At 45.5% G+C, this 12,161-nt stretch overlaps 1 protein-coding gene across 1 annotated transcript in view; it reads right to left on the bottom strand.

Annotated features, from left to right (window-relative positions):
* Positions 1–8,972, bottom strand: part of LOC144530441 (prostaglandin E2 receptor EP1 subtype-like) — a 9,800-nt gene extending 828 nt beyond the window's left edge. The window contains exons 1-2 of the mRNA XM_078270021.1: positions 8,716–8,972; positions 5,444–6,324 (exon numbers count right to left, since the gene is read on the bottom strand). Coding sequence (XP_078126147.1) covers positions 5,444–6,277 — 834 coding nt within the window. The 5' untranslated portion in view covers positions 6,278–6,324; positions 8,716–8,972. The remainder of the gene's footprint in view (positions 1–5,443; positions 6,325–8,715) is intronic.
* Positions 8,973–12,161: the final 3,189 nt, after the last annotated feature.

Genomic DNA, 12,161 nt, shown 5'->3' with positions numbered 1-12,161 from the left:
TTTTGAAGTCTCTGTGGGGTTTTTCCCCAAATCTTTAAAGCTTTTTATTATATTTGTCACTTTTTTTGACATTTTTGTCACTTTTTTCAGTTCTTTTATCAATTGATTTTTCTTCAAATGCTATAAAATGGACTAAAACACCAACATTCAATGAAAGTAGTGAACTGATTATTTATTTAACTTGTTAAGAGCGTTGTAGTGAACCCACATTATGTTTTTTGGACAGTTTGTTTGAAAGAAAACCCAAATTTCTGATAGAGAAACTTTTTTCAGATTAGCCCGACAACAACAGGAGGGTTAAACCTGACTCATCATTCATTACAAACTCACACAGCATGCAGCCCAACATAAACCCAAAATAACTTTATTATACATTTGGAGGAGATCCTAAAGTTTCCAAAGATACCAAATATCTCCGTGTGAAATTTGGGAAAATGTGTATAAAATGATGCTCGAGACATTTTATGAACTACTCTCATTTGATAGAATGGTGCGGCCATTAAAAGCTGAAACAAGAAGATGCCAAATGTACAATCACACATTTCTTCTGATCTTAAAGATACTACAGATACTACAGGTACTACAGATACTACTAAAACTCACCACCAGACGGCCGTTACACCCCGACCAGACGGCCGTTACACACCCACCAGACGGCCGTTACACACCGACCAGACGGCCGTTACACCCCGACCAGACGGCCGTTACACCCACCAGACGGCCGTTACACCCCGACCAGACGGCCGTTACACCCCCACCAGACGGCCGTTACACCCCGACCAGACGGCCGTTACACCCCGACCAGACGGCCGTTACACACCCACCAGACGGCCGTTACACACCCACCAGACGGCTGCACACCAACCAGACGACCGTTACACCCCGACCAGACGGCCGTTACACCCCGACCAGACGGCCGTTACACACCGACCAGACGGCCGTTACACACCCACCAGACGGCCGTTACACCCGACCAGGCGGCCGTTACACACCGACCAGACGGCCGTTACACCCCCACCAGACGGCCGTTACACCCCAACCAGACGGCCGTTACACCCCCACCAGACGGCCGTTACACCCCGACCAGACGGCCGTTACACACCGACCAGACGGCCGTTACACACCGACCAGACGGCCGTTACACACCGACCAGACGGCCGTTACACACCCACCAGACGGCCGTTACACACCCACCAGACGGCCGTTACACCCCAACCAGACGGCCGTTACCCCCCGCCAGACGGCCGTTACACCCCGACCAGACGGCCGTTACACACCCACCAGACGGCCGTTACACACCCACCAGACGGCCGTTACACCCCGACCAGACGGCCGTTACACCCCGACCAGACGGCCGTTACACACCGACCAGACGGCCGTTACACCCCGACCAGACGCCGACCGTCAGCAGTAAAGCCAGTGTGACTGATCAGTCTCCCCGAGTCGGTCCAAAAAGTTCCTCAGAACACCGAAGAGACGAGACGTAATACGTCTCCATAACAGCAGGCGGCGCTAATCTGGATTGTCCCCCAAAAATGAAAACCGGCAGCTGATTGGACGAACGCGTCACGTGGGTCTGGCTGCTCCAGAAACTCAAAGCCAGACTGTCATGGCGTCTCGTTCAGAATACGATCTCATATTGTCCTAAAATAGTTCACCGTAACGTGTTTCTGGAAACATCTGAAGAGAGAAACAGGCCGTGCAGCTGCTGAATCTGTCTTCATTTCAGATCAACAAAGGTCAGTTTAGAAGATTAATGTCAGATGTTGAGAGACTCTAGTCACGCTCATCCTGCTCCCCGTTTCCTGGTTAGCTCTCCACCAATCAGATGGGTCATTATTATCTCGACACTGGGAAATGAGAATCACATCAAGGGCCCAACATGTAGAGTTTATTTACATGCTTTAATATCATTGAAAAGTCAAATACCTCTGCCTGTCTAACTGCACTTCGCATTTGTCTATTTTTTTTGTCATTTTTGTAGTTTTTTTCAACATTTTTTGTGGCTTTCTCCAACATTTTTGTCTCTGTGTTTTTTTTTTTTTTTTAATTAGCTGTTGTTTTCCAACATTGTTGTTGCTTTTTTGGCACTTTTGACATTTAGTTTTCTTCAAAATGTTTGTTGTATTGTTGTCGACATAAAGTCCTACCAAAGTTCCTTAGCCATTATTGAATCTTTTTGGTTTGGCACACAAGCTTGCCAAAATGAGTTGCCTGGAGTTTGACACGTGTTATTGGGGAATTGAGAAGGGTGCGTGTCAAGAGGGTTTAAAATGTTGTTTGGCAGTATTTAAAAAACTAAATACATTCCTTAGGAAGCTACTAAGCCAACAGGAATGTTAAAGGAGACCCATTATGCCCATTTTCAGATTCAGAATTGTATTTGGGGTTTCTACAACAACGTGTTTACATGCTTTTTTACTTAATTGTAGTACTTTTCTTAGTGTCAAGTGCAAAAAGCATTTAACATTCAATAGAAACACCTTGAGGGGGAACACATCACACAACAGGGAAGAGACAAACACAGAAAGACGGAAAATAAGACAACAAAACGCACACAAAAAAGAGGGTTTAGCTCCACTGTGTGTGTGCGCGCATGAGCGTGTGTGTATGTGTGTGTGTGTGTATAGCTGTGTGTGTATGTGTGTGTGTGTGTGTGTGTATGTGTGTGTGTGTGTGCGTGTGTATATAGCTGTGTGTGGATGTGTGTGTGTGTGTGCGTGTGCGTGCATGCATATCCATCTACAGTATGCATGTATGTTTACTCGCCTTAATGCTTAATGCTTTCTCTCGTACTGTCTGTCTGAATATACCTGTATCCTGTATTCACCCTCCCTCAACGCTCTGTTTTGGCGCCTGTCTCTTTAAGCTTCCTTCATTCATTTTCTTTATCTCTTTACTTATTTATATGAAGTTTTATAATGTTTTGTGAGTTATTTATGTATTTTACGGATTGTTTTTGCAGTTTTTCTTGATTGCTTTGACCTGCTTAAAGAAACTGGGATCCACTCAGCAGAGCAGAAAACACCTCTTGCAAATGTGTTAACCCTTTCTCATTGGACTGACACATCCCCCATAGATCAGTCTGCAGGGTTAGGCCGTGTGGCCCCATAGATCAGTCTGCATGGTTAGGCCGTGTGGCCCCATAGATCAGTCTGCAGGGTTAGGCCATGTGGCCCCATAGATCAGTCTGCAGGGTTAGGCCGTGTGGCCCCATAGATCAGTCTGCAGGGTTAGGCCGTGTGGCCCCATAGATCAGTCTGCATGGTTAGGCCGTGTGGCCCCATAGATCAGTCTGCAGGGTTAGGCCGTGTGGCCCCATAGATCAGTCTGCAGGGTTAGGCCGTGTGGCCCCATAGATCAGTCTGCAGGGTTAGGCCGTGTGGCCCCATAGATCAGTCTGCAGGGTTAGGCCGTGTGGCCCCATAGATCAGTCTGCAGGGTTAGGCCGTGTGGCCCCATAGATCAGTCTGCATGGTTAGGCCGTGTGGCCCCATAGATCAGTCTGCAGGGTTAGGCCATGTGGCCCCACAGATCAGTCTGCAGGGTTAGGCCGTGTGGCCCCACAGATCAGTCTGCAGGGTTAGGCCGTGTGGCCCCACAGATCAGTCTGCAGGGGTTAGGCCCGTGTGGCCCCATAGATCAGTCTGCAGGGTTAGGCCGTGTGGGCCCCCATAGATCAGTCTGCAGGGGTTAGGCCGTGTGGCCCCACAGATCGGTCTGCATGGTTAGGCCGTGTGGCCCCACAGATCGGTCTGCATGGTTAGGCCGTGTGGCCCCACAGATCGGTCTGCATGGTTAGGCCGTGTGGCCCCACAGATCGGTCTGCAGGGTTAGGCCGTGTGGCCCCATAGATCAGTCTGCAGGGTTAGGCCGTGTGGCCCCATCGTCAAGACAGAAGATATTTCTTATACTCTACAGTAATAGATGTTTATACTTTACTGTAATATATTTTATTTTGGTTTGGTGTACATATATTTTGTGTAATATTTACAGTATTTCAGTTTTCAGCCACAGTTTGAAAATAATAATCAATGGAATGAATAAAATGTGCATCAAAGCATTTCTGATTCTGGATCCTTCTTTGCAAGAAGGTAAATATGTCAACAGATGTCTCTGGTATGAAAGCTACGTCAGTAATAGACGACAGAGACAAGCAGTGGGGCACTGATCCCCACTGAGAGCTGTATTTAGTATGTTGGTGTCCACTGTGTAACGGTTGATTGGAAGAGCTCAGACACTTGTTTGCAAGTTGTGTTGTTTGAAGGCAACATGTTCTTTTGTTGCATATTTTAGGCAGTTAGAGCCTTTAGCAAACACCATGTGTCATTTAGACCATGAGGGCCACTGTTACAGCCTGGGTGTTAACTGTTCTGAAAAATGTGGAGTTTGAGATGACTGCTGCATCAAAGCAATCAAGAAAAACTGTAACTATCTACAGTTTGTGTACTTAGAGCTTTTATTTATTTATAATAGTTATCTAGTGTGTTTTCATGATGATGGCGTTAGGGGTGGCTCGGTAGGTGGGTGAATGGGGCTGGGGGGGATAATTGTGTTGTGTGTGTGTGTGTGTGTGTGTGTGTGTGTGTGTTCGTGTGTATGTGTGGGTGTGTGTGTGTGTGTGTGTGTAGCTGTGTGTGTGTGTGTGTGTGTGTGTGTGTGTGTGTGTGTGTGTGTGTGTGTGTGTGTGTGTGTGTGTGTGTGTGTGTGTGTATAGCTGTGTGTGTGTGTGTGTGTGTGTGTGTGTGCGTTCTCATTTAACTATACTTGTGGGGTCCCGACAGCTTTGTGGGGCCAAAATGCTGGACTCCACAAGGTTAAAGGTGTGTTTGAGGGTTAAGACTTGGTTTTAGGATTAGGGTTAGAATGAAGTTCTGGTTAGGGTGAGGGTAAGGGTTAAGGTTAGGCATTTAGTGGTGATGGTTAAGGTTAGGGTAAGGGGCTAGGGAATGTATTATGTCAATGACGGGTCCCCACAAAGATAGTGAAACGCACTATGTGTGTGTGTGTGTGTGTGTGTGTGTGTGTATGTGCGTTTACATGCAGGGTGTGATTTACCAGGGAGCAGATGTGTGGGATTCCCCTCTTTCTGGTCTACATATCATCTGCTGAATGTTTTTTCAGGGGGGTGACAGCCCTGTGGGGGGGGTGACAGCCCTGTGTTTTATGTTGACACCACGTCGTGCTATTTCTTTCTGAGATTATTTTCTATTGAACATCCAAGTTCATAAATTGGTGTTTTGGCATGCCTGGCCAAGTGGCTCTAAGGTTATAATCGTGGTGTTGGAAGGGGGATTTAATTCTTGCATGTTATGTTTTGTTGTGCATGCTCAAAACCCCCCCCTCCCTCTGCTTTCTTCACAAATCGCACCGTGTTTACATGTATGAAAAGTGCTATATACATGAAGTTTGATTGATTGAGTCTGATGTAGCAGACTCTCACCAGCAGAGGGCTCCAGCAGATGCAGGAGGTGACCATGATGCCAACCAGCTGCACCACCATCTCGGTGTCGTGGGACCTGGCCGAGCGGCGCTGGAAGCAGGATCTCGTCTTCAGCCGGGCTCTCACCAGCGTGATCCCGCTGATGGTGTTGCACACAAAGGCCGACGCCAGCGAGCTCAGAGCCAGCCCGGAGAACAGCATCACAAAGGCCAGATCCATCGCTCCAGTGCCCTCCATCACCCTGATAAAGCACCACGTCCAAGGGTACTGGTACGTGTACGTACCCAGGCTGAAGAAGGGTAGAAGGGCCACGCATAGAGCCAGCAGCCAGATCAAGGCCAGCGCCATCTTTGTCCGTGCTGTGGTGACCAGACGAGCGTGCAGCAAAGGCCTGGTGACGCCCAGGCAGCGCTCGGCCGCCATGGCGCAGCCCAGGAAGAGAGGGCACAGGCCGAAGAACACCATGCAGCCACCCAGGAACAGACAAGATGCATCCGGATTAGTGGGATCGCCTCGAAAGCTGGAGACGTATCTCCTGAGTACGAGAGCTCCAGGGATGACGTGTCCAGCCAGATCTGTAGCCACCAGGGAGCTGGCAAAGAGCAGGAATGTGGCCTTCGACCGACGCCGGAAGCGGTTGTAAGCCTTGGCGAGAATGATGAGGGCCACCACGTTGAACAGGATGCCCAGAGTCATGGTGAGGCCGGCTGCTGTGGGATCGTTGGGTGGGCGGGTGGCATTGAGCGCCACTACGGCCTCCACCGTGGGGGTGTGGTTACAGAGGGGAACGGTGGCGGTGATGCCCGAGGAGTTGTAGCGCTGCATGGCCAGCATCACCGCTGGGCTCTGGGTCTGATGGGCTTCCACAGGGTGAGAAGATACTGAGAAGAGAAACAAGACTGGGTCATTGTTGGGGCAACCAATCAAGATTGTTTTGTGGTTCGTATTCTATTATCTACTGGCTTCTATGACCTCTGTGAGTTAATCTGAAATAAGTTACAAGCTCAGAGAAACAAAGTGACATATAGGGATATATATATATATAGAAGGATATATAGCCTACATGTTGAGAGAGAGTAGATAAAGAGGTTTCAGAGGAAGGTTCAATGTAGGTTCATGCAGATAAATCATAAAGGAAACCAGTGTGGACGGGTTGGTTCAGTGGTAGAGCAGGCGCATATATACTTCGAGGCTTATGCCTCGACGCAGAGGTCCAGGGTTTGAGTCCGATCTGTGATGATTTCCTGAATTTCCTCCCCCTTTCTCACCTAGCTGTTATAACCGATTAAAGGCGGAAAAGCCCCAAAAAGAAATGAAAACAGTGTAACAGTGTCTGAAACAGATGAGGCTTGGTTCAGAGTTTTTACAGAAGGAAATGTTACGTATTCACAGCAGTCAGCACGGTGAAACGTATAACACCCTCTGACTTTTATGCCTCCCTTTTGCCACCCCAGGGGCGTAAATAGACAGTAGACAGTCGGGGTTAGAGGGGGACAATTGTTCGGGACTCCCCCGGGGTGAGTCAATCTCACTGTTGGTAACGTGATAGGGACGGAATAGATCATAGAAGTCAACGGTAGCAGGACGGAGCTGGAGATTAAATAAAAACATGACGCTGCAATGTGCCCATTGGTTAAAAGAAATGCCATTCAACCAGAGCATGGTTTTCTCCCATCCCAGAATGCTGTGTGGAGTAGACAGTCCTTCCTCTGCAGCCCAGGGGAGGAAAGAATGGAAATGCGAGACTAGCCACACCCTAATAATTCCCATACAGTCCCTTACAGGTTTTAAAATATGACATCAACATCTGAACAAGGGAAGTCTGAACAAGTTCTGAAAACTCCTGAATGCATTCCTTTAAAAGTGCTGTTATAATGCAGCGGTAACGACTGCCACGACACGCTGTAGGCAGCGAAGAGTCCGAATCAGAAAAGGATTCAATGCCAAGTACAAGGAATGTGCCATTTGGTGTAAGGTGCATACATCAACATATGTGAACATAGGTATATAAACAATAAATGTCAAAGAAACGAAGGTCATACATGCATACAAAACACAAACAAATCATACCAAGAGAACAAAAAAAGGACTACAAAGAGACAGTCAGTTGTGCATATGAATTATGAAAGGTGAAACATATTGCTCTATATATATATATATATATATATACATATATATGTGTATGTAGCTGACTGTTTAATCTATTCTTTGTATGCACTGATATCATTTATTTTGTCTTTGCCCAAACATGATTTTGATTGCCCTTCAATCTCTATCTTCATCGTCTCTATTCTTACTAACATGGTGTTTATTATATTATTTGTTTGCTTAAATGTTATGCTATGTGCCTCCTGTGCCTACTCTTATAATGTCATAATGTTACCACACTGCACATAGCTGTACATACTGTACATATCTGTCTATATGGTTTTTCTTATTATATATTCTGCTAATACGCTGCATATATCTATATTATTCTTACTACTAGCATAATGTCACTGCTGCTACATTGCACATATCTGTACATGTTGTTCATGCATTGTTCATATTACATAGCCATATTTATTCTGCTCTTATAACTGCATTTCTTTGTCTTCATATATATATATATATATATTGGCAAATATTCCCCGTAAAGACAGTTTAAACATTAAACAACATTTCCCTTCCAAGAATGACATTTTTTAAGTGATATGAGTTTCATTTCTCGTCTGTTAAATGTTATTTTTGTTGCTTTTTAAGTATTTCAATAGATCCAAACTGTAAATATTAACTCTTGTGTTGTCTTTGGGTCAAATATGAACAGTTTTCAAAGTTTCTGTATCAAAAATATGGGATTCTTTCAACCAAATAGCCCCAAAAATAACATGAATGGTTCCTTACACGAAACTGCTGTAATTATGCATCAACATACGTTCCTCTGATCTTAATTATTAGCTGAAGTAATTCATAATTTCTGGGTTTTCTAACTCAAAATGAGGCGTAATTTAATATAAATGAGGTTTATTGATCATGAATTACAAACAGAAGTGTAAAACTAGTGGTGATACGTTGGAGTGAAGTTGCATAGAAGATGTATATATATATATATATATATATATATATATATATATATATATATATATATATATATATATATATATAAATATATATATATGCTTTATAAAACAGGCAAAACAGACAACACGAGTATTTCTTGACCAAACATTGACGTAATAAAATATGATAGCCTCGGGGCATTTGTCCTTTTACATGAAAGATATCTAACCTACCTTTGAAACAATAAATCCATGGAGAGGATCAGGATCACTCAGATCTTGACAATTACTCATAACTGAAGCCACTTCCAATACATTTTAATCCTTGTTGCTCTTAATGTCTTCTTGTGTCGCTCCAAAGTAAAAGAACTACTTCACCTGAAGTGTTTTCCTCATTCTGCAACAGAGACTGCAGTATGTAAAACTCCTCTCCTCCTCTCTGAACAAGCAGCCTCCCTGTAACATTGCACAAGCATGTCCTCTGCATGCTGCAGCCGGCTGCTTTTATACGGCCGAGCTGCACCAGCTCACATCGCCTCTGGGGGTCTCAGTCGGTTTAAATGTCCTCCCAGCAGAGACAGAATGAATGGGCCACTCAGAGAAGCCCCACAGCAGAGGCATGCATGAATATTTAAAATCCAGCTGACTCACCCTTCATACTCCACCACACCACACCACACAATTATGAGATATAGAGGATTAAATATTAAGTGTATAATAAAAACAAACCTGTAGAATCAAAGACCTGCTTCAGGCTGCAGGGAAAATCTCCTTTCCTTTCATCACTTTTTATTTCTTTTTTAAAGGTCCTATGACAGGCTGCTTTTTGGATGCTTTTATATAGGTCTTAGTGGTCCCCTAATACTGTATCTGAAGTCTCTTTATATAGACCTTAGTGGTCCCCTAATACTGTATCTGAAGTCTCTTTATATAGACCTTAGTGGTCCCCTAATACTGTATCTGAAGTCTCTTTATATAGACCTTAGTGGTCCCCTAATACTGTATCTGAAGTCTCTTTATATAGACCTTAGTGGTCCCCTAATACTGTATCTGAAGTCTCTTTTATATAGACCTTAGTGGTCCCCTAATACTGTATCTGAAGTCTCTTTATATAGACCTTAGTGGTCCCCTAATACTGTATCTGAAGTCTCTTTATATAGGCCTTAGTGGTCCTTCGAACAGCCATTAATGGCGTCTCGTTCAGAATACGATCTCATATTGTCCTAAAATAGTTCACCGTAACGTGTTTCTGGAAACATCTGAAGAGAGAAACAGGCCGTGCAGCTGCTGAATCTGTCTTCATTTCAGATCAACAAAGGTCAGTTTAGAAGACTTTGAGAAGCTTAGTCACGCTCATCCTGCTCCCCGTTTCCTGGTGAGTCCCGACTGTCCTGTCTCTGACTGAACATGTCAGGTCGGCCTAAATAAAGGCCGACAGCTGCTCCAACGGACGACGGCACGAACACACCGACCAGACTGGAGTCACCGACCTCGCCAGACTGTCAGACGGACGGTTATCGGGTTGGTGTATATATATATATATATCTCCCGACACAGTTAACATCTCATGTAATGTCTCATATAATGACACATGTAGGTTTGTTTGTGTGAAAGCTTTCATTAAGCAGCTGGAGGAAGACATTCAGAAATGTCAACAGATGAGGTCATCAGCTCACACGGGGAACAAGCTGACGTTAACACAGACACTCCTACATAATCAGCTGTTTAATTTATAATGTTCAACGTGTTAACCTCTCCTGATGGCTTTGTTTCCACCGTGGTCAGAACACCAGAGGAGACTGGTTACCTCCAGGACCGACGTTATAACATGAAGAACGTCGAGGTTAAAATGCTGTTTCTGGAGAGCAGATGAATGAGGCTTTCAGTCTGGAGTTTATCTCAGACACACACACACACACACAGAGACACACACACACACACAGAGACACACACACACACACACACACAGAGACACACACACACACACACAGAGACACACACACACACACACACACACACACACACACACACACACACACACACACACACACACACACACACACACACACACACACACACACACACACACAGACAAACACACATACATACATAGACACACACACACACACACACACATACATACATAGACACACACACAGAGACACACACACACACACACACACACACACACACACACATACAGACACACACACACACACACACACACACACACACACACACATACAGACACACACACACAGAGACACACACACACACACACACACACACACACACACACACACACACACACACACACACACACACACACACACACACACACACACACACACACACACACACAGAGACACACACACACACACACACACACACACACACACACCCGGCCCGTCATGCCTTAGTGTGCGACAGTGTTGTTGTCATTACTCCTCAGGGGGGCGACAGCAACTACTACTGCTCGCTTTAACTACATTTTTCTGATGATACACACACACACACACACACACACACACACACACACACACACACACACACACACACACACACACACACACACACACACACACACACACACACACACACACCCGGCCCGTCATGCCTTAGTGTGCGACAGTGTTGTTGTCATTACTCCTCAGGCAGGACAGCAACTACTACTGCTCGCTTTAACTACATTTTTCTGATGATACACACACACACACACACACACACACACACACACACACACACACACATTCAGACACACACACATACAGACACACACACACACACACACACACACAGAGACACACACACACACACACACACACACACACACACACACACACACACACACACACACACACACACACACACACACACACACACACACACACACACACACACACACACACAGAGACACACACACACACACACACACACACACGTTTTTGTCTCTTCAGTGTTTTTTTTCCCCAACTTTTTTGTCGCATTTTTCGACATTTTCAAATGTGTCAAACTCAAGGCCCGCGGGCCGAATCCGACCCCTCGCAAATTCTGATTGGACCCGCATGTCAGTTAGGTTCACAATCAATTCTGGCCCACATAGTGCATAACCAAAAACACGGGAAAGCAGAACCAGAAGCTGAACCAGAAGCAGAACCAATAGCAGAACCAGAAGCAGAAGCAGAACCAGAACCAGTAGCAGAACCAGAACCAGAACCAGAAGCAGAACCAGAACCAGAACCAGTAGCAGAACCAGAACCAGTAGCAGAACCAGAACCAGAACCAGTAGCAGAACCAGAACCAGTAGCAGAACCAGAAGCAGAACCAGAACCAGAACCAGAAGCAGAACCAGAACCAGTAGCAGAACCAGAACCAGAACCAGTAGCAGAACCAGAACCAGTAGCAGAACCAGAAGCAGAACCAGAACCAGAAGCAGAACCAGTAGCAGAACCAGAACCAGTAGCAGAACCAGAAGCAGAACCAGAACCAGAACCAGAACCAGTAGCAGAACCAGTAGCAGAACCAGAACCAGAACCAGAACCAGTACCAGTAGCAGAAGCAGAACCAGAACCAGAACCAGTAGCAGAACCAGAACCAGAACCAGTAGCAGAACCAGTAGCAGAACCAGAACCAGAACCAGAACCAGTACCAGTAGCAGAACCAGTAGCAGAACCAGAACC

This window comes from Sander vitreus, chromosome 15, assembly GCF_031162955.1.
Source record: "Sander vitreus isolate 19-12246 chromosome 15, sanVit1, whole genome shotgun sequence".
In the NCBI taxonomy this organism is placed as follows: Eukaryota; Metazoa; Chordata; class Actinopteri; order Perciformes; family Percidae; genus Sander; species Sander vitreus.
The sequence above is the reverse complement of the archived record's forward strand: the minus strand, read 5'-3'. Positions and strand labels throughout refer to the sequence as shown.